General features: G+C 44.5%; 1 protein-coding gene across 1 annotated transcript in view; it reads right to left on the minus strand.

Moving 5' to 3' along the window:
* The window catches only part of UPF1 (UPF1 RNA helicase and ATPase), a 185,672-nt gene extending 164,455 nt beyond the window's left edge, over nucleotides 1-21,217 (minus strand). The window contains exon 1 of the mRNA XM_077475960.1: nucleotides 20,850-21,217. Coding sequence (XP_077332086.1) covers nucleotides 20,850-21,020 — 171 coding nt within the window. The 5' untranslated portion in view covers nucleotides 21,021-21,217. The remainder of the gene's footprint in view (nucleotides 1-20,849) is intronic.
* Nucleotides 21,218-27,009: the final 5,792 nt, after the last annotated feature.

The following is a 27,009-nucleotide window of genomic DNA, read 5'->3' on the forward strand; positions in this document are numbered from 1 at the left end:
AGTTAAAAATGGAGCTGCCCAGGAAGGAGAATTTTTAAAACCACTGCCAAATGGTAAGACACACAAGATTGGGGGTTATTAATGCGGTATGTGTTAGAATACATTGCGATACTATCTTATTTAAAAAAAAAACACAGCTTCATAAAAGGAGATTGTTTACTTCCTCTTTAACCTCTAATATTTTGATAACGCAGTACATTTATAGCACTGCTCTATGCTTCCATGTGCTTGAGCAGAGCAAGACTGGAAAGGCATAAGCTTGAGCAACTTTATGCAGGCAACTTCAGCTGTCCAAGCTTTAAAGCAGAGCTTCACTTGTTCGCACTCTCCCCTGCCACATCGGGGGGGAAGCAGGTACCTGGTTTTGACAGGTACCCACTTCAGGGCAAGATCAGCGATCTACATGCATTTCTGGGACACAGAGGTTCCAGGAGACGGCGGGCCATTAAGAAAACAGCGTGACTCGTGCATGTGCAGTAGGAAATCGGCTGTGAAGCCTAATGGCTTCACTGCCGCTTTCCCTTACTTACAATACCGGAACCGCCACCAGAAGCCGACTGACTAATTGGCTCAGGGTGCCAACATTGTGGGATCCCTGGACAGGTAAGTGTCCTTATATTAAAAGCCAGCAGCTACAGCATTTCATTTTTTTTTTTCTCCAGACTGGAGCTCCTCCAAGTTATAACATTCTATGGATTCTAACGGAGATTAGAGCAATTCTGGAAATTTTTCTCATGACAGGTTCTATGGCATCTACACAGAATAGAAGAGCAGAAGGCAGTTTGCTGGACAACAGCACAATCCTGAAATACAGGGTCAGGTTTGTTAATTGTCCTAGTCCAGGTACCTGCAGTTCGACATACTGAAATTGCAGCAAGAGCTGGACCTACATGATTAAAATTATTTATGAACCCGCACCTTTTAAAACATTTGCGTATACACATATGTGTATGTATACACACATAAGAGGTAGGGGGTGGAGACTGCAGGGGGACATGTCAACAGGAGGGAGAGACCAAGCAATGCACTGATCTCAGTGCAGAGCTGACCATTGGAGGACTGGCAGGCTCCCAGCACAGCCAAAACACCATGGGATGAATTTGCTTCTATGCTGCTTGCTGTGGGGGAATTCATCAGGGAGAGAGGGGCCAGGAGCGCCGAAGAGGGATCCAAGAAGAGGAGGATCTGAGCTGCTCTGTGCAAAACCGCTGCAACAGAACCAGCAAGTATAACAGGTTTCTTTATTTTTTTTGAGACTTTACAATCATTAAGAATCATATCAGATAAAATCAAAAAGTAATAAAACTAGTCGAGCTAGAGGGCGATTTTCTCTGTGAAGTACTAAAAGCCCCACACTAGTACAAAACTGATGTAGAGTTACAGGATCAGCCCCCCAGGGTTTGTCCACTAAAGCTCTGTCAGTGTTTAATCACCTGAAGGTACATAGCTATAACCCATTTTTTATGAATATTCTGCCAGTGTCCTGTATGATTAATGAACATGTAAACAATAATCGTAAGGGCTATGAAAATCATAGTGTTTCTAGACATTATGATCTAGTTCACAATAGAGACCCCACTGGAACGCTTTTTAATCTACACAGCAGAAGTTCCATTTTTGGATGGAACTCCTCTAAGACATAAAAACCCTAGTGGTTAATACCACCCAAAAAAAACTAACACTGAAAAGTCCCGAAGCACCTAAAGTATATCTAAGGCCAAAGCTTCTCATTTTTGGATAGATTAGGCAGTTAAATTGCTGTCAGTTTTTTCCCCCCATCTGTGTCTTATTTCCCTTTGCTTTCTGTTTTGTATGTTAAACAGGTAGCAAGAAGATTTCTCTCCAATGTAGGGATATTCCCTCAGCCTAGGTTCACAGTGATGCGATTTGGCATGTCAAATCAGTGGCAACTGTACCGTCTGAATCGGTGCAACGTCAAACTGATTTCCAAAAGTAGTTTCTGTACTACTTTTGGTGACTTTAGGGAGCGATTTGTATAGACATCTGTGCAACAGCACCTATTCCCTTCCTTATATATTTCTTGTTGTTCCTGTCTATTTCCATAAGCGCGGCTATTTCCATATATCTGTGCAGCAACCCGCACAGATGTCTCTGAAATCACCCCCGAAGTCGGACTGACATGCAGCTATGAAATTGTGTGAGTTCAGCTGAACTCGCACAATTTCAATCCCGCTGTTAGTGTGAACCTAGGCTTACACATTTATCACATGAACCTTGGAAGAATACCCCACTACAGGCATCATCAACTATTGAGTACACATTGACCAGAGCATGTATGGAAAAAGTACTTAAAGTGGATGTAAGCCTGATTTATCCCTCTACAAAGCCCTATAAACTATAACAAGTTCTCTGAGATGACAGCCTGCAATGTGTGGGTGGGGGGGGGAAGAGGTTTCTCTAAATAGATTAGCAGAGAGCTGGCCTTGTAAAAGCACAGCTCTGAAAGTTCTTCTGCCAAAGTGGAGGAGGGGGGTGCCTTTCTTACACAGAGTATGTCAGAAGGACACTCCTACTGCTGAATGAGGATGTGAATATTCTTACCCCATGTAAGAATTCTAAAGAACATATCAAGATAAAAACAGCAGCTATGCATGTAAAACTTATGAAGGTAGATTTGTTTCATCTGTGGCTGTTCACTTCACTGGGTATGTGTGACGGTTTACACCCACTTTAAAGTGAAGCAATACCCTTTTTTCACTTCTCAATGCATGTAAATACACTAGCTCTATGGGAAATCTTGGTCAAATTGCCATGGCACTGTTCCGAACCATAAGTGACAGGGACACCAAACTTGGGGAGCAGGTTAAGGGGATCCAGGATTACAACATGGTAGATTACCTTGGCAAGCTGGTCAACCCCAAAATCAGATATGTTGTAGTCCTGTGTCCCCCATCAGGGCTCCAAATTTGGTGTCCCTGTCACTTATGGTTTGGAAGCAGTGCCATGTTAAGCTGACCAAGATTTCCCATGGACACCAATGTGCCCATATTTGCGAGCATACGTAAAGTGAGGGTATGTAAAGTAGGGTATGCCTGTAATCCAAACTGGTAAATCATAATTGGCAAATTACTTCCATTACTTGAAAGTTAAGAGTAATTTACAAAAAAAAATAAAAAATACACAAAGGGGAAATACAAAATATGTTGAATATGCTATGAAATTGCCTTGAAGTAGTCATCCAAACCACCACTATGAACCTGTCTGTATCCTGCAAAACAAATGTAATGATCAAATGCAGTCGTGGTCCACTACAAAATTATATAATGCCTCAATTACGGGCCACCAACCAACAAGTGGGCCGCAGGGATTTAATTGCTCTCCTATAGGGGTGCAACGGATCAAAAAACACACAGATTGAATCGTTCCTCGGACCTGAGTCAAGGATCGGATCATTTTTCGGATCAGCAAATAACTGAATTTGCAAAAACCTGTGAAAATTCCACCATTATATAGTCCCCACTGTAATATACATCTCCCCCACTGTAATATGGGCAGGGTAAGTATTGGCAGGGTACGGAGGGATGACTGACTGCAATAGTCACAGAGCAGCACTGTGGGCACTACAGATGCAGCCCATAGCGCTGCTGCCATTCCATTTCTCCCCTCCAGATTTGTGCAGAGAGGGGAGAGGGGAGAGAGAAGAGAGGAACCGGCATCATCAAGACGACGGTTTACAAGTGATCAATCTGTCATTTGACAGAGCGATCACATTGTAAACGCCGATGGGTGCACCAAGATGGCCACCGCGCTGGAACTAGGCTGAAGCAGTGGCCTTTCCTTAAGGCCGAGACCACGGAGCGATCCGCGGAACGCAGCGTGTGCCGATCCAAGCGGGGTGACCCGTTCGGTTCACGGAACGGTGCCGATCCGTTGCACCCCTACTCTCCTAAAATAAGAAAGGGGGATGGCAATGAGCTAGACAAGGCTCAGAAACCACTAGCAAAAGCAAACCTAAATGGTTGCACACGGGGGAAATAAGGATGTCAAGAGGCACCTTATAAGTTGGTTTCCAACATTTATAAGACCTGGAAAGTATAGGTAGCAACATTTCTGGCTTCTTTGTGAAGGTGACAAGTCCAAGGCTTTCATTGTCATTTTCACTTCACTGTTAAGATCCCAAACATATATGAACAAGATTATTCCAGGGCAAGAAATGTAAATCTGTTAAAAAGGTATCAGGATAGAAAGATTTGGACTTCCCATCGCAAAAAAAAAAAACAAAATAAAAAAAAAAAACACACACACCACTAGGTTTACAGCACCCTCAAACAGGGAAGGCACATATTACACGTTCACAGCCTGGCAAACCGGTTACCAGAGAGAAGCGGATTGACAACCGTAATAAGATCCCACATTAAAGTGGTTGTATGGTCAATTTTTTAACTTTTACCTACAGGAAAGCCTATAATAAGGCTTACCTGTAGGTAAAAAAAATATCTCCTAAACCTGTACGGTTTAGGAGATATTCCCCTCGGTATGCGCCGCTGACTGCAGCGGCGCATGCGCACAAGGGGGTTCTCTCCGTGAAAATCCGGCAGCGCTCGTGCGGCCGGACTGAAATCTCCCGCGCGCATGCGCGGGAGTGACGATATCGCGGCTCCGGCCACTCACAGCGCCGGAGCCGCGATACCCGGAAGAGACGCCGAGGGAGCATGTCGGCTCCCTCGGCGTGGATCGGGCCAGATGTCGGGGCCTAGTTCTAAGGTAAGTATTTCATAATGAGCTAGTATGCGGTGCATACTAGCTCATTATGCCTTTTGCTTTGCAGGTTTAAAAAAAAATAAAAAAATTGCGGGTTTACTACCGCTTTAATGTAATTTCCTCAGTAAAATAGCAGGTTTATAAGAGTGTTACTAAATGACTTGCAGATTATCGCAGCTAACCCACAGAGCTCCCGCATCTAATCACAAATGGCCCTATCCACAATTGTAAATGGGGCCCTTACCAAACAGAAGATTACAAGAGGCTAACAAAACCAGTTTCAGGCACCCACAATCACTTTAGTCGCAGCATTGTTTATAAACCATGTCTAGTATCAAGGGTTTTTAAAACACACTCCCAGCCACTACACTTTTCAAGCCACTCAATTCTTTCCATGGCCACTGGAACATGCCCTGCCTATTGAAATTTTTGGGTAGCAGCAAGTCTGTTGCAGTTTCACAGGCCCACTTAATTTTAGGACTTGACATGTTTGGCATCTATTTACGCAATGAAACCACATTTAAAATTTTTATATTTTTTTTTAATTGGGTAATATTACGGTGTTTATGTGCCCTAAAATTAAAGGATAAGTTCACCTTTTGTAACATGTTGTACCCATGTTCAGGGTGTAACATGTTAAGCCTCATGCACACGAGACGCAGTTAAACGCGCGTTCAGATGCAGTTGGACAGTTTTTTCAACTGCACCTGAACTCATTCAATGTTATCCTATGTGTCCATGCACACAGTCTCGTTTTTTTCCGTTTATATGCAGTTGCGTTTAATCTCGTTTTTCCAGAAGCAAAAAAATGCGTTCAGAAACAAAAATTTCTGCGTTTCAGACGCAAAACGCGGCAAAACGCGGTAAAACGCGGCAAAACGCCGCTACCGCGTTTAGCCGCGTTTGCGTTTATATGCGTTTTTAAAGGTGACCTTTTTTTTTACATTAAAAATCTCAAAAATGATTGCAAATGATGAAAAACCATTAGAAAAATATTTTAAACAATTGCAATTGCAAGTGGACAATCCACAACTTGTGGCAAGTGACGTGGCAAGTGGACAATCCACAACTTGTGGCAAGTGACATGGCAGGTGGCAAGTGATGTGGCAAGTGGACAATCCACAACTTGTGGCAAGTGACGTGGCAGGTGAAGTGGCAAGTGACGTGGAAAGTGGACAATAGACAACTTGTGGCAGGTGACGTGGCAAGTGACCTGGCAGGTGACGCGGCAAGTGACTTGGCAGGTGACGTGGCAAGTGGAAAATCAACAACTTGTGGCAGGTGACTGGCATCTGACGTGGCAAGTGGACAATAGACAACTTGTGGCAGGTGACGTGGCAAGTGACCTGGCAGGTGACGCGGCAAGTGACTTGGCAGGTGACGTGGCAAGTGGAAAATCAACAACTTGTGGCAGGTGACTGGCATGTGACGTGGCAAGTGGACAATCCATAACTTGTGGCAGGTGACGTGGCAAGTGACGTGGCAAGTGGACAATCCACTTGTGGCAGGGGACGTGGCAAGTGACGTGGCAAGTGGACAATCCACTTGTGGAAGGTGATGTGGCAAGTGACGTGGCGAGTGGACAATCCACAACTTGTGTCAGGTGACGTGGCAAGTGGACAATCCACAACTTGTGGCAGGTGATGGGGCAAGTGATGTGGCAAGTGGACAATCCACTTGTGGCAGGGGATGTGGCAAGTGACGTGGCAAGTGGATAATCCACAACTTGTGTCAGGTGACGTGGCAAGTGGACAATCCACAACTTGTGGCAGGTGATGTGGCAAGTGATGTGGCAAGTGGACAATCCACTTGTGGCAGGTGACGTGGCAGGGGACGTGGCAAGGGACGTGGCAAGTGGACAATCCACAACTTGTGGCAGGTGATGTGGCTGGTGACGTGGCAAGTGGACAATCCACATCTTGTGGCAGGTGACGTGGCAGGTGATGTGGCAAGTGATGTGGCAAGTGGACAATCCACTTGTGGCAGGTGACGTGGCAGGGGACGTGGCAAGGGACGTGGCAAGTGGACAATCCACAACTTGTGGCAGGTGATGTGGCTGGTGACGTGGCAAGTGGACAATCCACATCTTGTGGCAGGTGACGTGGCAGGTGACGTGGAAAGTGGTGTGGCAAGTGGACAATCCACAACTTGTGGCAGGTGATGGGGCAAGTGATGTGGCAAGTGGACAATCCACTTGTGGCAGGGGATGTGGCAAGTGACGTGGCGAGTGGACAATCCACAACTTGTGTCAGGTGACGTGGCAAGTGGACAATCCACAACTTGTGGCAGGTGATGTGGCAAGTGATGTGGCAAGTGGACAATCCACTTGTGGCAGGTGACGTGGCAGGGGACGTGGCAAGTGGACAATCCACAACTTGTGGCAGGTGATGTGGCTGGTGACGTGGCAAGTGGACAATCCACATCTTGTGGCAGGTGACGTGGCAGGTGACGTGGAAAGTGGTGTGGCAAGTGGACAATCCACAACTTGTGGCAGGTGATGTGGCTGGTGACGTGGTAAGTGGACAATCCACAACTTGTGGCAGATGGCATGGCAGGTGACGTGGAAAGTGGACAATCCACATCTTGTGGCAAGTGACGTGGCAGGTGATGTGGCAAGTGACGTGGCAAGTGGACAATCCACAACTTGTGGCCGGTGATGTGGCAAGTGATGTGGCAGGTGATGTGACAAGTGGACAATCCACATCTTGTGGCAAGTGACGTGGCAGCTGACGTGGCAAGTGACGTGGCAGGTGACGTAGCAAGTGACATGGCAAGTGGACAATCCACATCTCGTGGCAAGTGACGTGGCAGGTGATGTGGCAAGTGACGTGGCAAGTGGACAATCCACAACTTGTGGCAGGTGACGTGGCAGGTGATGTGGCAAGTGACGTGGCAGCTGACGTGGCAAGTGGACAATCCAAAACTTGTGGCAGGTGACGCGGCAAGTGACGTGGCAGGTGACGTGGCAAGTAATGTGGCAAGTGGACAATCCACAGCATGTGGCAAGTGACGTGGCAAGTGGACAATCCACAACTTGTGGCAGGTGACGTGGCAGGTGACGTGGCAAGTGAACAATCCACAACTTGTGGCAGGTGACGTGGCAAGTGACGTGGCAGGTGAAGTGGCAAGTGACGCGGCAAGTAGACAATCCACAACTTGTGGCAGGTGATGTGGCAAGTGACGTGGCAGGTGATGTGGCAAGTCACGTGGCAAGTGGACAATCCACAACTTGTGGCAGGTGATGTGGCTGGTGACGTGTCAAGTGGACAATCCACAGCTTGTGGCAGGTGGCATGGCAGATGACGTGGAAAGTGGACAATCCACATCTCGTGGCAAGTGACGTGGCAGCTGACGTGGCAAGTGGACAATCCAAAACTTGTGGCAGGTGACGTGGCAAGTGATGTGGCAGGTGACGTGGCAAGTGATGTGGCAAGTGGACAATCCACAGCTTGTGGCAAGTGACGTGGCAAGTGGACAATCCACAACTTGTGGCAGGTGACGTGGCAGGTGACGTGGCAAGTGAACAATCCACAACTTGTGGCAGGTGACGTGGCAAGTGACGTGGCAGGTGATGTGGCAAGTGACGCGGCAAGTAGACAATCCACAACTTGTGGCAGGTGATGTGGCTGGTGACGTGGCAAGTGGACAATCCACAGCTTGTGGCAGGTGGCATGGCAGATGACGTGGAAAGTGGACAATCCACATCTCGTGGCAAGTGACGTGGCAGGTGATGTGGCAAGTGACGTGGCAAGTGGACAATCCACAATTTGTGGCAGGTGACGTGGCAGGTGATGTGGCAAGTGGACAATCCCCAACTTGTGGCAAGTGACGTGGCAAGTGGACAATCCACAACTTGTGGCAGGTGCCGTGGCAAGTGACACGGCAAATGCAAGTGTACAACTGCTCTCTATGCTGCTGCTGCTCACTCTGATCAAAATAGCAGAAATAGTTAAAAAAAATGCTTTGAGAGCTTGGGGAGGGTCTACATGATGTTATCTTTATAAACGCGTCTAAACGCAAACGCGTCTAAACGCGTCTAAACGCGTCTAAACGCGACATGCAAACGCGGCAAAACGCGCGTTTCTAAACGCGCGTTTCAGCTTTTTTTTAACAGAGGTTTCATCTGCGTCTCGTGTGCATGAGGCCTTACAAGGATGCACAGATACTTTGTTTTAGTACTCGATACCTACCGCAACTGTTTTGTTTACATTTCAGCTGTCAGCAATGGTACAAAGCATTGAAAAAGGCATTTACAAAATGAAAAATTGTTTTTTGAATTTTGCACTTTAATGTGAAATGTGTAAATATGTTAATATGTATGTGTAAAAATATTCACAAAACAAAAAAAAAAAAGTTAATTGTTTATCGTTTATAAAATAGACGTTAAAAAAATGAAATGGAGGAGAATAGGGGGTTAATTAAGGCTGATTAGAGTAAATTAAGGGTTAATAAGGGGTTAAGCAGAGGAACATTTGTTCATCCCCACTGACAGCTCGAAGAACCGAGCCTGAAAGTATGGGCGCATCTGCACAAGTACCGATACTTGTGCAAATACTCGCTATTGAAGTAGCGATAAAGCCACTTTGATCACTTTTACATAAAGGCCGATCGCTGGTTGCAGAAAACGGTACCAAATCATAACTGCTTGCTGCCAAGGCTGTGTACATATTTATGGCATCTGAGCAGCTAAAGCGGTTAAAGTATAGCTAAAGGCAAATTTTTACAGTATCATGCTTTTACTGAAGGATGTGCCAGTTTTTATTCACTGGTTTGGTTACCTACACAAAGCACGCTTATCACTCGCTCAGATAGAGAAACATATGCCACATTTTGGGTTTCCACCAGAACGGGAAGAATGGAACTCTAGACACTAGTTCTGGTGCCACTCAGGGATTTCCTCACTTTGGATGGATTTCCTGTTTTGGCTGTGGGATAGGAAGCAAAGGGATCTCCTCAATAGGACACAGATTTATATAAAAAAAAAAAAAAAAAAACTGACAAACAAATGTTATAACCCTCCCTTACTCAATTTAAAATGAGAAAAAAAAAAAGTGTGCCTTTAGTACTTCTTTAAAGGATAAACTCCACTTTTATGGAAGCCAACCGAATTAAAAAAGTTACCTTTTGTTTTCAAAATGCAGCACCGTAAACTTTCTGAAATATGGTAACATTCTGTACAGTAATATGGCTGGTTGTGCTCGAATGACACAGTACCTCATCAGCCAAACAAGAGGGTGAAACCCCAGCACCCAAAGCAAAGACGACAGTAGCCGGGAAGGCATTGCTGGAAGGTGGAGGTGATTAGAAGTTCAGTTCCGCTTTTAAGGTACAATTACTACAAAAAAAAAACGGTTGGCGACTAAAGTGTTATCTACACCATAAGACAAGCTACATACAGTATACAACACTGTGTTCCAGCAGGGGGACGAGAACTTCTTATCCCACTACTGGAGTAAAATAGAGTTGGGCTGAGCACTGCTCAGCCATTCAGAGGAAGCTTTGCATTTTGTGGATGAATACAAAGCTTCCTCTGACAGATGGCATTCATGAGGGCTTCAGCAAACCTCTCCACCCAAGTCAATGAGAGGAAGTATTCATTCATAAAATACAAATCTTCCTCTGAATGAGTAGTACTCACCCAGACTTTATTTTGTTTTGGGCGCAGGATGAGAAGTTCTCATCCCACTGGTAGAATACAAGGAAATATGCTGTATGTAAAGAGAAAACATGAAGGAGGCGTCTCTTAAATAAGACTGTAGTGTTTAATAGACAAAGCGTATTAAAAAAACTCATATGTAGTATCTTTAAACAGTTACAGTAGAGTTCAGTTACACGGATCTCTGCCTCAGCTGTCAGCAGCGGTCATGTCCTGTTGATCGGTGTGTGGCCAGCATTCTGACCAGCAGGAGTCTCTGCGTTCAGGTGGGATCCAGAGCGAGGCCTGGAAAGCAGCTGGATCACAGGAGAGGGCTGGAATGCAGTGTATGGCGGGATGACGACACGGATGTTTAAAGATATACATGTGAGTTTTTTTAAAACGCTTTGTCTATTAAACTCTACAATCTTAAGAGGCGCTTGCTTCCTGTTTTCTCTTTACATGTTTGGAGTGTGCTTCAACTCCCCCTGCAAGGCTGCCCTGCCATCACAGACTGTTTCCTCACACAACTAGATAGCTCAATTGTATGGACTCACAATTCATTTTATATACTATAACCTGCACCACTATCCACTGTATTTCTTTGTATACTGTATGTAGCCAGGGGTACATATAGTTTATACAGCACACATAGCCACTGTAAATGTTAGCTTGGATCAACTTAGTTCAAACTATTTAAAGTTCACTGAAACATGGAGATCAGCTTTAAAATGCAGAAGGCTTTACTTCAACTTCACATTGTTGCATAACGCAAGTGCTTGACCAATCGTTTAGACCCTTCTTTGGGGCTAAAGATAGCACCTGTAAAGTGCCTGCAAAAACACCTCCCCTGCAGCCCCAGTATCAGAGCCCGAGTGCTTTCACACTGGGGCGGTGCGCTAGCAGGACGTTACAAAAAGTCCTGCAAGCAGCATCTTTGGGGCGGTGTATACACCACTCCTCCATCGCTCCTGTATTTTAAATTAATGGGCACCACTGCTGAATTTCATACAAAGAGCTTCGGCAGCGTCACTTTTAACCCTGTATTCGGCTGCTAGCAGGTGTTAAAAGCACCCCACTAGCGTGTGAAAAGCGACACTATAACATAGGTAAAGTAGCACTACTAAAATTAGTGGGGCTTTATCGCCAACATGGTGTTTACATGTTCAAAGTAATTTTCTAGCAAAAAAAAAAAATAAAAAAAAAAAAAAAAAACTTTTAAACCCCCAAACATTATATATTGTTTTTTTTTTTCTAACACCCTAGAGAATAAAATAGCGGTCACTGCAATACACCTTTTTTGGAAAAAAAATTATTTTTTATTAAAAAAATAAACAGTAAAGTTAGTGCAATTTTTTTTTTTTATATTGTGAAAGATAAATGTTGAATAAATTGATACCAAACATGTCGCGCTTCGAAATTGCACCCGCTTGTGGAATAGTGTTAAACTTTTAGCCTCAAAAATCGCCATAGGCGACGTTTTAAAAATTCTACAGGTTGCATGTTTTGCGTTACAGAAGAGGTCTAGGACTAGAATTATTGCTCTCGCTCTACTGATCTTGGCGATATCTCACGTGTGGTTTGACCACCATTTTCATTGCAGACGCTACCCAGGTATGCGTTCGCTTCTACGCGTGAGCTTGTCGGGACAGAACGCTTTAAAAAAAAAAAAATCTTATTTTACTTAATTTTATACTTTTCACCTTAAAAAAAATTAAATAATAAAAAATTTGGATCACTTATTCCCATTACAAGGAATGTAAACATCCTTTGTAATAGAAAAAAGCATGACAGGGCCTCTTAACCATTTCAGCCCCGGAAGAATTTACCCCCTTCCTGACCAGAGCACTTTTTGCGATTCAGCACTGCATCACTTTAACTGACAATTGCGGTTGTGCAACGTGGCTCCCAAACAAAATTTAACGTCCTTTTTTTCCCACAAATAGAGCTTTCTTTTTGGGGTAATCAACCCTGCGTTTTTTATTTTTTGCGCTAAAAAAAGCGACAATTTAAAAAAAAAAAAAACACATTCTTTACTTTTTGCTATAATACATATAACCCAAAAATATTTAAAAAAAATTCCTCAGGTTTAGGCAGATATGTTTTCTTCTACGTTTTTTTTTGTTTTCCCAAAAATCGCAATAAGCGATTGATTGGTTTGCGCAAAAGTTAGTGTGTTTAAAAAATAGGGGTTTTATAGCATTTTAAAAAAAAATTTAATGGCGCCGATTTTTATCGTGACATTATGGCGGACACATCGGACATTTTTGGGACCATTGTCATTTATACAGCAATCAGTGCTATACAAATGCACCGATTCCTGTGTAAATGACACTGGCAGTGAAGGGGTTAACCACAAGGTGGCAGTGTAGGGGTTAAGTGTATCCTAGGGGAATGTTGCTAACCGTGGGGGTGGCGTGGCTGTTTTACAGATCACTGATCTCTGCTCCAATCACAGGGAGCAGAGATCAGTGTCACTGTTGCTAGGCAGAACAGGGAGATGCTTGTTTACTTTAGCTTCTCCCAGTTCTTCCTTTCCGTGAGGTAATCGCGGGTATCCCCGCAGCAATCGAGTCCACTTGACCCGCGACTGGACTCAGAGCTTTCCGCGAGCGTGCCCCCGCCATCTCTTAAAGGGCAATGTACAGGTACGCGATTCTGCCTGTACGCGCCCTTCTGCCAACGTATATCGGCGTGAGGCGGTTGTAAAGCGGTTAAATATGAGATCTGCGGTCAAAGTCCTAGTTAGTTTGGACTAAAATGCAATAAAAAATTTTTTTTTTAAAATGTGCCTTTAAGAGCTATGGACGGAAGTAACGTTTTGACATCGCTTCCGCCCTGCTATGGTATGGAGATGGGTGGGGGCCATCTTAGCCTCACTCGTCTCCATGCCCAGGCACTAGAGGACCCAATCGCCTCCACCGCTACGGATGGCTCCGGTAAGCGGAAGAAACGTGTGGGTGGCACCTCTCCTGCCGCCGATAATGGTGATCTTGCGGCAAATCCGCCGCAGAGATCACCATTATCTTAAGCACGACCGGCTCCTGAAAAGATGGATTGTGCTGCCATTACCGAGATATCCCTCGTCAAAGTGCCAATGTATATGTACAGGAGCTGGTCGGCAAGAGGTGAAAACATCCGAAAAACTATGACTGAATATTTTGGATGTTTTAATCTTTTCATTAAAACACTTGATATTTTTGTTTTACCTTTTTAAAGTTTTGTACCACTGTCGTGTACTTCATTATATATTTATGCTTAATAAAGAGGGTCAACAGTCATCTCTATGGTCAGAGGGCCGGGCGCGACCGCGGCTGTCAGCATGAGATTAATTTTTTTTCCCCCCGATCTCTTGCTTTCCAGCCTGGAGGAGAGATGTGGGGTCTTATTGACCCCACATCTCTCCATAAAGAGGACCTGTCACATAGATTCATATTACAAGGGATGTTTACATACATACATTTTTTTTAAAAAAGCGTAAAGATAAAAAAAAATAATTTAAAACGACCCTGTCCCCGGTACCTCGTGCTCAGAAGAAAACGCACTTGTAAGTCCCACCCACATATGTAAACGCCGCTCAAACTACACATGTGAGGTATTGCCGCGTGCGTTAGTGCATGTGCAACAATTCTAGCACTAGACCTCCTCCAACTCTAAACTGGTAACCTGTAAAAAAAAAAAGTTTAAGTGCTGCCTATGGAGATTTTTAAGTACCGAAATTTGGGGCCATTCCATGATTGTGCGCAATTTTAAAGCGTGACATGTTAGGCATCTATTTACTTGGTGTAACATCTTTCACATTGTATATAAAAAAATTGGGCTAATTTTACTGTTATTTTAATTCATGAAAAGCGCAAAAAAAAAAAAAAAGGCGTTTGAAAAATGATTGCGCAAATGCCGTGTGAGATAAAGTTGCAATGACCACCATTTTATTCCCTAGGGCGTCTGCTAAAAAAAATAATGTTTGGGGGTTCTGAGTAATTTTCTAGCAAAAAAATTATGATTTTTACATGGAGAGAAGTGCCAGAATACGCCCGGTATTGAAGTGGTTAAAGTCTCAAACCTCCTTTTTGTCTGCCTGAACCAGGGATGGAGGCACATATACCACGCGCTTCATTTAAAGTCCCAATCTGTTGGACCTTTATGTGGCCAGGCTGTGTAAAAGTCTCACACATGTGGTATTGCCATACAGAGTAGGAGTAGCAGAATGTGTTTTGGGTGTGATTTGTGGTATGCATATGATGCGTGTGAGAAATAACCTGCTAATATGACAATTTTGTGAAAAAAATAAAGTCTTAATTTTGCAAAGAATTGCGGGTCTACACCCTAGAGCAGGGATATGCAATTAGCAGACCTCCAGCAAAACTACAAGTCCCATCATGCCTCTGGGTGTCATGCTTGTGGCTGTCAGTGTCTTGCTATGCCTCATGGGAGCTGTAGTTCTGCAACAACTGGAGGTCCGCTAATTGCATATCCCTGCCCTAGAGAATAAAATGGCAGTTTTGCAATACTTTGTCACACCGCATTTGCGCAGTGGACTTAAAAGCACACTTTTTTTGGGGGAAAAAAATACTTTAAAAAAATAAAACAGTAAAGTTAGCCCAATTTTTTTTATATTGTTAAAGATGTTACGCCGAGTAAATTGATACCCAACATGTCACGCTTCAAAATTGCACCTGCTCATGGAATGGCGACAAACTTTTACCCTTTAAAATCTCCATAGGCGACGTTTAAAAAAAATTCTAAAGGTTGCATGTTTTGAGTTAGAGGAGGTCTAGGGCTAGAATTATTGCTCTCGCTCTAATGATCACGGCGATACCTCCTATATGTGGTTTGAACACCGCTTTCATATGCGGGTGGGACAAAAACAAAAATTATTTTTCTTATTTTAACTTTTTTATTTTTTTCCACTGTTCTTTTAAACAAAAATTGTCACTTTTATTCTTATTACAAGGAATGTAAAAATCCCTTGTAATAGAAAAAGAATGACAGGTCCTCTTAAATATGAGATCTGGGGTCAGAGAGACCTCAGATCTCATATTTACACTAAAATGCAATAAAAAAAAAAAAACATTGTCATTTGAAAAAAAGAAATAAAATGTCCCTCTAAGAGCTATGGGCTCTACCTTCCCCTCATTCGTCTCCATGTCAGGCCAGGGACCGGTCCGGATCGCCGTTACCGACCTGGCTCCTAACTTTTTAAGCTGGCTCCTAGATTCCAAGCAAATTTGTCAAGCCCTGCCTTAAGTACTTTAAACTAAATTAAAAAAAAAACCCACACTTGAGGACCTCATGAGCATAAACGTATTCCAATGGCCAGAGAAAATATTTTGGACAGTAGCATGCATTTACACTAGATTACCAAAAGCATTGGGACGCCTGCCTTTACATGCACATAAACTTAAATGGCATCCCAGTCCACAGGGTTCAATATTGAGTTTTCTCACCCTTTGCAGCTATAACTTCCACTCTTCTGGGAGGGCTGTCCACAAGGTTTAGAAGTGTGTCTATGGGAATGTTTGACCATTCTTCCAAAAGCGCATTTGTGAGGTCAGGGATTAATGTGGATGAGAAAGCCTGGCTCGCAGTCTCCGCTCAAATTCATCCCAAAAGGTACTCTATCAGGTTGAGATCAGGACCTTGCTTTGTGCACTGGTGTGCAGCCATGTTGGAACAGGAAGGGGCCACCCCCCCAAATGTTCCCACAAAGTTGGGAGCCTAAAATTGTCCAAAGTGTCTTGGTATGCCTTAAGAGTTCACTTCACTGGAACTAAGGGGCCAAGCCCAACCCCTGAAAAACAAGCCCACACCTTAATCTCTCCTCCACCAAATGATTTGGACCAGTGCATAAAGACATGGATGAGAGAGTTTGGGGTGGAGGAACTTGACTGGCCTGCACAGAAGCCTGACCTTAACCTTTGGGATGAATTAGCGCACAGACTGCGAGCCAGGCCTTCTCGTTCACATCAGTGCCTGACCTCACAAATGGCCTTCTGGGAGAATGGTCAAACATCCCCATAGACACACACCCCTAAACCTTGGACAGCCTTCCCAGAAGAGTGGAAGTTGTTATAGCTGCAAAGGGTGGGCCAACTCAATATTGAACCCTATGGACTAAGGACTGGGATGCCATTACAGTTCATGTGCGTGTAAAGGCAGAATCCCAATACCTTTGGTAATATAGTGTAAATGCACAGACGCTCACTTACACATGTAGAGGTCGACCGATATATCGGCCGGCCGATATTTGCAGTTTTTTAATTAATCGGCATCGGCCGATTGAGCTGATAAAAAGGCAGATTTAGAACTACAGTGCAACTTGGAAATTACTTCTGTAATAGAGGTCAATGCAAGTTGCCTGAGTCTTCATAGAAGCACTTGTTTCCTCTCTGGGCACTCTGCCAAGAAAAGAGCAAAAAGATACAATGTTTACACTTGAATGAATGAACTCAGCTCTGTGTGTAGAGTTCTCAGTTTAACCATTGAGGCCAGGTTCACACCGCTGCGATGCGGGAATGCCGCGAATCCGCGGCGTTTTCCCGCATCGCATTACTCCCGCCGGCAGTTCACACTGCCCTATGCGGACGGCTGGGAGTGTCAATGATATGTTAATGACACCCCCAGATCCGTCCGCATATCGCAGTGCGATCTGCCGACTCGCACAGGAATCGGATCGCATGGTGTGAACCCCCATGCGATCCGATTCTGTTGCGGACCAAAAAAAGGGTCCCGTGCGAGTTTGCTGCGGGAGCGATGCGAATTCAGCCATACTATCTGTATGGCTGAACTCGCATCGCTACGGAGATCGGATGTGATTTGCGGTGCGAATCACATCCGGATCTCCCCCCGCAGCAGTGTGAACCCAGCCTTAAAGACAAAATCTTTTCTGACACTTGTTGCTTACAAGTAAAAGTCCTGTATTTTCTTCCAGAAAATCACTTAGACCCCCAAAAAATTATATATATATTTTTTTTAGCAGAGACCCTAGGGAATAAAATAGCGGTTGTTGCAATATTTTATGTCACACGGCATTTGCACAGAGGTCTTTCAAATGCAATTTTTTGGGGGAAAAAAAATACACTAAATGATATAAAAAAATAAATAAAAAAAAAAAACACCTAACAGTAAAGTTAGCCCATTTTTTTCATCCAAAAGTTTTGACTACCTGTTTTTATTTTATAGGCTGCTTTCACACTGGAGCCGGCAGGCGTTGATGGTAAAATGCTGCTAGTTTTAGCAGCGCTTTACCATCATTTTAGCGGTGCTATTCGGCTGCTAGTGGGGCGCATATAATCCAGCTAGCGGCCGAAGAAGAGGTTAAATGAGCCCGTGAAGCACCGCTGCCAAATCGCATGTACTTCGGCAGTGGTGCCCATTAATATCAATGGGCAGGAGTGGTGGAGGAGCGGTATACATCACTCCAAACGTGCCACTTGCAGGACTTTTTTTTAACATCCTGCCAGCGCATCGCCTCAGTGTGAAAGCACTGTCTTTCACACACACTGCAGGGGAGCCGTTTTGCAGGCACTTTACAGGCGCTATTTTTAGCCCAATAGCGCCTAAAAAAAAAAAAAAAACGCCCCAGTGGGAAAGGTGTCTGTTAGGTTTTATGAGATGAAGGGGGATTTAAAAAAATAAAAATAAATAAAAAAAAAACGGCCTTACATATCAGCCAAAAAAAAAAATTAAAAAAATCTGCATCATATATCGGCCACCATGATTTCTAAATATCGGCATTGGCCAGAGAAAAACCCATATTGGTCGACCTCTATAAACATGCAACATTAGAGTCATTTTGGCAAAAAGAAAATGCAGCATATTAGCCCATAAATTCATATGCCCGTGTGCACAAAGCCCCAAAGTAGAACTATAGGCAAAACGTTTCTTCCCCCATTTTGGATAGAGCATATAACCCTGTCTATGCAAAACTTAAAAACTAAAAATAAAACGTTCTGACTTTAGTTATACCCTTCCCGACCAGCCGCGGCAGTAATACTGTGTCAGTTTGGCTCCCCTGGGCGAGTCGACGTACATGCCCGGCAGTTGATGACAGATCTCCGTGCTGTCAGGGGTAAGGAGGGCAATCTGTTGCTCATACTAAGTATGAACAACGATCACTCTCCTCACCTAGTCAGTCCCCACCACCCACAGTTAGAATCACTCCCTAGGGAACACAGTTAACCCCTCGATAGCCCCCTAGTGTTAACCCCTTCCCTGCCAGTAACATTCACACAGTAATCAGTGCATTTTTATAGCACTGATTGCTGTCTAAATGCCAATGGTTCAAAAAGTGTTTGATGTGTCTGCCATAATGTCACAGCAACGACGATCACCGCCATTACTAGTAAAAAATAAATAAAATGCCATAAATCTTTCCCCTCATTTGTAGACGCTATAACTTTCATGCAAACCAATCAATATACGCTTATTGGGATTTTTATTACCAAAAATATGTAGAATACATATCGGCCTAAACCCAGGAGAGAAAAAATGCTTTTAAAAAAATTGGGGATATTATAGCAAGTAGTACAAAATATTGTGTTTTTTTTCAAAATATGTGCTTTTTTGTTTATAGCGCAACAACTAAAAACCAAAGAGATGCTCAAATCTTCCATGGCTGAAGTGGTTAAAGTGTAACTAAAGCCGCTAAAGATGTCAGCCAAGGAAGCTGCCATCTTGGCCTCTATTTGATCTGCAACTGCACAATATGATCAGTTATGGACACCGGCCATTTTTATGGATTGACAGTTTGGTTGAGGGCATGCAAGCAAATGTGACCGTTAGCGTTTCCAGCGTACCATGACGATAACTTTTTGAAACTTAAATCGATGGATTTAGAGAAGGGCACATTCACACCATACATGCATGAAAACTGATGGGAAAGACACGCAGATTTCACTTGCAGAGACAGGAGCTTTCATCAGTTTTAATGCATGTTTCAGTGAGTTTTTACGCATGTCAGTTATGTACCCCATTCAGACCACAGTGTTGATGTCACGTCAGTTTTTCTCATGCAGAACACATCATACATGATGCAGATTCCTGCACAGAAAAAAATCTGCACGCGATACCAGTGTTGTGAACAGGGCACATAATTTTTTTTGAGCCCTTGCAGAAAAACTGTCTTTGCATATATTGTGAATAAGGCTTAAACCCAGGTACATTGAGGGCAGTTTTGAAATTTCAGCTGAACTCGCGCGATTTCAAACCAACAACACAGTCTGACTTCGGGGGCAAATTTGACAAACACCTGTGAGGGTTCATGCAAAGATGTCTATTTAAATCCCCCCCGAAGTCGCCAAAAATAGTACAGGGACTACTCTAGGGAATCGGTGTGACGTCACACCAACTCGGCCGGTGCCGTTTCCTGTGTTCCATTGAGAAATGCCCTCAGTCGAAACATGCCTCCGATGGGTATGTGCAGTACGCAATGTCATTCCAGCGGTGTTGATCAGCTGGCGTGATGTCAACAATGTGCAAGCACAGATTGTCGGGGGCAGTATCTGACGATCTGCTAAGCGCCAAGGGATAACGTAATTGTCAGATTCTGCCTCGCTATTTTGCAGGGTGGGTGTGTTGAAGAGGGGGTTTTGTGTGTGTTTTAACCCGCCCTTAAACACAGCCAAAACCCACTGTTTAACACAGAAAACACACCGTTCAATACAGTCAAAACCTGCCCCGCAACAGTGAGGCAGAATCTGAAAACGTAGTTCTCTCTCTGCGCTTAGCAGATCATCAGATGCTGTCTCCAACGAGCTGCGCATGTGCCGTGTTGACATAACTCCAGCTGATCAACATATCAGCTGAAGTGATGCGTACTGCACATAAGCAGACCCATTGGAGGCATTTTTCAACTGCGGCCACTGGAAAGAACATCGGCAATAGACAGCGATTTGACAAGTCAAATTGTCTGTGTGAAATGTGCTTTCACATCGGGCCGCATTTCAAAATGGCCCTAATGGACCGTACATTGCTCTCTACACATCCAATCATGTCCCCTAAAAACAGATGGATGGGGAACTGTACCCCATCCATTTAGCGGATCAGATGGAAACGGGCAGGCAGTCCACTATCATCAGACCGCCCCATAGAGAACAGCGGGCTGTGCCAGTGTCCACTCTCCATCAGCAGACATGAACCTGTCATTTGCTTGCTCAGCGGACAGATCCCACGGTGAGCAGGCGGATCCACTGCCGAAGGGGCCAAAAAGTTACAAAACACCATCTATAGATAAAATAAATACATTTGAAGTGAGCTCTGAGCGGGCTGTTCCTGTGATACGGAGAAGGCAATGTAAGACATGCCAATTCCTAGATACATATCTCCTGCAGTCAGTAAACATGCAGACGAGGCACATGGCAATGACAGGCAGACGTCAGGCCACCCATGCCCCTCCAGCATGAGCATTGCTGCTGTCAGAGGGCGCGCAGGTGACACGCCAGGCCTTCCCTCCCTCCCCAAAGCCCAATACCGGAAGCGCGCTCGGGCCTACCTGTCCGTCCAGCTGGCTCTGAGTCTGCCCTTGGGTCTGAGTTTGGCTGGGCAGGGTGAAGTCGGTAAACTCGAACTCCGAGCCCTGAGTGTCGGCCCCGAGCAGCTCGGCCTCTTCCGTGTCAAGGAATGTCAGGGTCTGCGAGCTGGGCCCGTACGCCTCCACGCTCATGATGGAACCAGAGGATAAAACGCCTGGCACTGACGGAAATTTCTCTCGGACGGGGCTTCACCACACCGACTCTCCGCAAAACTCTAAAGGCCGCCCACACTTCACCAAACGCGGGCACAGGGAGACAGCCGCTTCAGGTCGTGCACCCACCACCACCGCAAATGACGTCACGCGCTGCCGCGCAGGGAAAGGCGCGCTTGCGCAGACCTTGACATCACCGCGTACGGCACGTTGGTTGGTCGGCTGCAGTTTACCCGTCCCACCGTTGCTAGGGGCTACAGGGGGATTCCGTCAGCTTAGAGGTGGATTTTACTCTGCCGTTTGCTGCTAACGCACGGCGTTATCGTGAAGCCGAAGTAAGCTAGGCCGAACGGCAAACTGAAAGTTTAGAAACTAGTGAGAGAGGGAGAAAACGCCATAATGGGAGGGGGGGTGCTTACGTCACGGACACGTCAGCAGTCATGAGGCGAAGGTGACGGCTTTAGGGAGGGGCTTAGGCTGGCGAAGTTGCGTTGTAACGTAATCTGGGAAGTGTGTGGGAGGGGGTTCGCCCTATTCTACCGTATGGGTCTCAGAAACAGCTATAATCTTTGACATTACTGATTTGGCTCATTAAGTAGAACGGGCTTCATTCTTGTGTAAACACCCCTGTTAGTTTTTATGGGCTTTTGTGTTCCCCCCTCCCTCCATGGAGATCACTCTTCACTTCCTGTCCCATAAGTAAAACAGGAAGAAATCCCTCCAAAAGTTAGGGAATCTGTGGTTATCACTAGAACTAGTGTCCCCATTGGAAGATTTCCACCGCTATTCCTGTTCTGGTGACAACCCAAAGTTTGTGAGTTTCTTCCACTCTCGGTGGTAACAGTAAACAGGAAAAATAAAGAAAGGAAATCTTCCCAACAGGCAGAGACGTAAATAAAACCTGACATGGCTTCTAATCTATCTCCACTCTAGCCAAAAAAAAAAAAAATGTTGAATTTAGTTCTACTTTAACCTAGGTTCACGCTGGTGTGTGCTTAACCACTACAATACAGGGCACTTTCACCCCCTTCCTTCCCAGCCCAATTTTCAGCTTTCAGCGCTCTAGCGCTTTCAGTGACAATTGCGCGGTCATGCTACACTGTACCCAAATGAAATTGTTATCATTTTGTTCGCACAAATAGAGCTTTATTTTGGTGTTATTTATTCACGACTCCGTTTTTTTTTTTTTGCAATATATTCGCAAAAATAGCGGAAATTTGGGAAAAAAAACAATATTTTCTTTTTTCTATTTGAAAAGAAATCCAATAAAATCAAATTTTGTCATAAATTTAAGCCAAAATGTATTCTGCTACATGTTTTTGGTAAAAAAAATTCCGTTAAGTGTATAATAATTGGTTTGTGTGATCACGGACATATGTACGCAAATGATCATGTACATATGTGTGCAGGTGATCACGTACATATGTGTGCAGATAATCATTGGGACATGTGATTTTAGTGGGACATATGTGGGGGACATGTTTTTATTATTAGGGACATGTGTTTTTATTATTTGGGGACATGTGTGTTTTGGGGACATATGTGGGGACTGTGTTTGTACTGTGTGGTGTGTTGTGTGTTTACACTACACTGATGATCAGTGAGTAAAAAGCAGCCCATACTCACTGATCATCAGCCGGCTGCAGCGTTCTGCTCTCCTCTCCTCAGCGGTGACTTCCGTGTGAGGAGAGGAGAGCCGATTGCCTAGCAACCGGCTGTTTGTTTACATCACATGACGGCCGTGATTGGACACGGCTGTCATGTGATCAGGAGGGCCAATCACAGAGCCCTCCTGCCGATCTGAGATGTGCCGTGTCCGGGTGACACGAGCACATTGGGATCGCGCGCGCGCGCGCGCGATCCCGCTACTCCTGAAGGACGTTCCTGAACGGCCTATCAGGAGTAGACGGCTCCCACCCGGCCGTATATATGCATTGGCCGGGTGGGAAGTGGTTAACATACAATGTCTGTGCAGTGCGATTTAAACCATACATTTTGTATGGCTGAGATTGCATCCACACCAAAATGGCGCAGGGACCCTTTCTTTCCCCCACACCTGAATGCAATACGATTCTGGCAATTGCACTGTGTTTTGGATTCTGTTTTGGGGTGTTGTTGCTTGTACAATGTATGTCGGCACAGCTGCGCAAATGGGCGTACAGGTACGTCCCCTTTAAAGCGTGGCATTGTTGGCGTGCATGCCAGCTGTGTACTCTGTGACCATTCCTGCGGGTCCTGCGGACTTGATGTTCACCGAGGGCCCACAATCATGTCACAAAGCAGCAGAACGGGGAGATGCCTATATAAACAAGGCATTTCTCTGTTCTGCCTAGTGACATGACAGGGATCTACTGCTCCCTGTCATCGGGAACAGTGATCTCTGTTAGGTCAGTGGTAGCCTATCCCCCTACAGTTAGAATCACTCCCTAGGACACACTTAACCCCTTGATTGCCCCCTAGTGTTTAACCCCTTCCTTGCCAGTCTCATTTATACAGTAATCAGTGCTTTTTTATAGCACTAATTGCTGTATAAATGACAATGGTCCTAAAATAGTGTCAAACATGTCCGATGTGTCCGCCATAATGTCGCAGTCACGATAAAAATCGCAGATCGCCGCCATTACTAATAACAAAATAATAAAAAGGCCATAAATCTATCCCCTATTTTGTAAACGCGATAACTTTTGCGCAAACCGATCAATATATGCTTATTGCGATTTTTTTTCTACCAAAAATATGTAGACAAATACATATAAGCCTAAACTGAGGACATTTTTTTATATATATATATAGATATATTTTTGGGGGGTTATTTATTATAGCAAAAAGTAAAAAAAATTGCCCTTTTTTAAAATTGTCACCTTTTTTTGTTTATAGCACAAAAAATAAAAACCGCAGAGGTGATCAAATACCACCAAAAGAAAGCTCTATTTGTGGGGAAAAAAGGACATCAATTTTGTTTGGGTGCAACATCGCACGACTGCACAATTGTCAGTTAAATTGACGCAGTGCCGAATCACAAAAAGTGCTCTGGTCAGGAAGGGGGTAAATTCTTCTGGAGCTGAAGTGGTTAAAGTGTTACTAAACCCAGAACCTGCATTCACTATATCTTGTCTCCCACAGAACATTGAAATGCAATTATTTTAGTAAATAAAAATGGATAAATACCTTTTCTCATCAGCAGTATATAGCAGTCTTGTGACTTGTATCTGTTTCTATTAAACCTTGTAGGAGGAGTTTTCATTCTCCTGATACTCTGTCTGGACAGTGCTGATCACATGCTCTCTCTCCCAAAAAAAAAAAAACTCTCTAGCAATCCACACCAAACTGAGCATGTGCAGCCTGTCCCCTGGCTCTGTAAGTATCAGGTTATTTTTTGGAGACCGTGAAAGAAGAGGAGGATCAGAGAGACAGGATCAAACAGCCTTTATACACAATGCAGAGGTTTAACCCCTTAGGTTCCACAGTGAGTATAACAGGCATGCTTTACTGCATATACAGACTAGTTTTAATGTTATGGGTTTAGTAACACTTTACTCCAACATTGACACCCACAGCAGATTGCTGTGGAGTGCAATGTGGGGAAACGCAGAAAATCTTGTGCGTTTCCCGCATTGCATTAGTGTCAACCAGGGCTAAAAGTGGTTGTAAACCTCAGACATGAAATATGAAGAAAGCATATCCCTCTATAGTGTGTACTTGTCTCAATCCAGAGCACTGAGGCTCCATTCACACTAGCACGACCACACTGGAAATAGTGCAAATTTGATCCGACCTTACACTCTCTGGATCAAAGTCGCATCAAAGTATTGCAAGCACCTTTTCAAAAACTCTGTTTCTTTAACCACTTGCTTACTGGGCACTTAAACCCCCCTCAGTCCCAGACCAATTTTCAGCTTTCAGCGCTGATGCACTTTGAATGACAATTGCGCAGGCATACAACACTGTACCCAAATGAAATTTTTATCATTTTTTCCCCACAAATAGAGCTTTCTTTTGGTGGTATTTAATTACAGCCGGGAGTTTTATTTTTTGCTAAACAAACCAAAAAAAAAATGCAAAAAAAAAAATCATGTTCAATAGTTTGTTATAAAATTTTGCAAACAGGTCATTTTTCTCCTTCATTGAAGTGCGCTGATGAGGCGGCACTGATAGGCTGCACTGGTTGGCACTGATAGGCTGCATTGGTGGGCACTGATAGGCTGCACTGGTGGGCACTGATAGGCATAGTTAAGGCGGCACTAATAGGCACAGATAAGGCAGCACCGATGGGCACAGATAAGGCGGCACTGATGGGCAAAGATGGGCACAGATAAGATGGGTGGTACAGATGGGTGGCACGGATGGGTGGCACTAAGGGGCACTGATAGGTACCACTGATAGATGTGACTGATGGGCACTGATAGGTGGCTCTGATAGGTGGCACTGATGGGCGGCACTGCTGGGCACTGGTAGATGACACTGATGGGCACGGATATGTGGCACTGGGGTGCAGCACCTTTGTTGAGGCAGATTGTGGGCACTGTGGGCACTGCTGGGTGGCACTGACGGGGGGCACTTATTTTTGTATCATCTTTATTGATGAGGGGGCAGGTGGGCACTGGCAGGGCTGGCCGTGATCGGGACTGATGTCCCGATCACGGCCGCCGGTGATCGGCTTTTTTTTTTTCTCCTCGCGCTGTCAGCGCAAGGAGGAATAATAGCCGATTACCGGCTCCGTTATATCACATGATCAGCTGTCATTGGCTGACAGCTTATCACGTGATAAGGGGTCAGGATCGACCCCTTGCTCTGACGCCGATCACAGAGCGCGCCGCGCACGCCCCTCAGGGGGCGCGCAGGCCGCTCGTGCACGGGACTACGTCAATAGACGTAGTCCCGGAAAAGGAGATCCGCGCTGTAGCCGTCATTCGGCTATAGCGCGGGTCCCAAGTGGTTAAGTCACACCAATTTGAACAGGTGCCATTGGAAAGAATGTCCAAAGTCGCTTGTCAAGTTGCACAAACGTCAATGGAGTCTTGTGCCTAGTATACACAATCAGAAAATCGGATGAGAAAAATTGCTTTCGGAGCAATTGTACAATAATATGATTGTTAGTACATAGCTTTCAAGAGCTGGCGATTGTACCCAAACAAAAGGTATATCATTTTTTCACATAAACTGAGCTTGCTTTTGGTGGTAGTTGATCACCACTTGGTTTTTTATTTTTTTGTGAACGAAGAAACACAGACATTTTTTAAAAAATATTTTTTTACTTTTTGCTATAAAAAATATCCAATAGAAACATTTAAGAAATCAAATTTCCTAATAAATTTCACCTGAAATGTATTCTGCTACATGTTTTTGATTTAAAAAAATCCCACTTTTCAAATCCCCCAAAAACACGCATTTCTATTTGCAAGCTATACCTCAAATAACCACTCAAATAAGACACCAGAGGCAGCAATGGTGAATCTAACAACTTTACTGCATTGCAAGCCTAAAAACACTACCCGATAAGCTACAAAACAATCTACTTTTATGGGACACCCTTGACGCATGGCGTACGATTAGGAGATCTCTAAAATTGCCATCGATTATCTCTAAATATCTTCCTTTGCATGAAAACCTGAAAATGGGCAGTGCAACCAATGCCGACGTTTCCAATGTATGGAGAGCAAAAGGAATACAATCATCAAGAACCATCAAAACTAAAATCTTTTAGGCTGGGTTCACACCTATGCAAATTGGATGCGCATCCAATTCACATGGTAGGAGATTGTGACTGGCACTCTATGGAGCCGGTTCACATATCTCCACTGCGGCTCCGGTGCGAATTTGGACAGGGGTCCTGTGCGTTTTTTGGTTCGTTTCAGGTCCGAATTCAGCCCAAAAATTCGGACTGAAATCAGACCTGAAACTGTGAACAGGGACGCATCGGACCCCTGCTGTGAGCTGCATGTAGATCAGGGGGCCGGACGCATGGATG

Source organism: Lithobates pipiens, unplaced genomic scaffold (assembly GCF_037356315.1).
Source record: "Lithobates pipiens isolate NorthernLeopardFrog02 unplaced genomic scaffold, aLitPip1_a1.2 Scaffold_13, whole genome shotgun sequence".
In the NCBI taxonomy this organism is placed as follows: domain Eukaryota; kingdom Metazoa; phylum Chordata; class Amphibia; order Anura; family Ranidae; genus Lithobates; species Lithobates pipiens.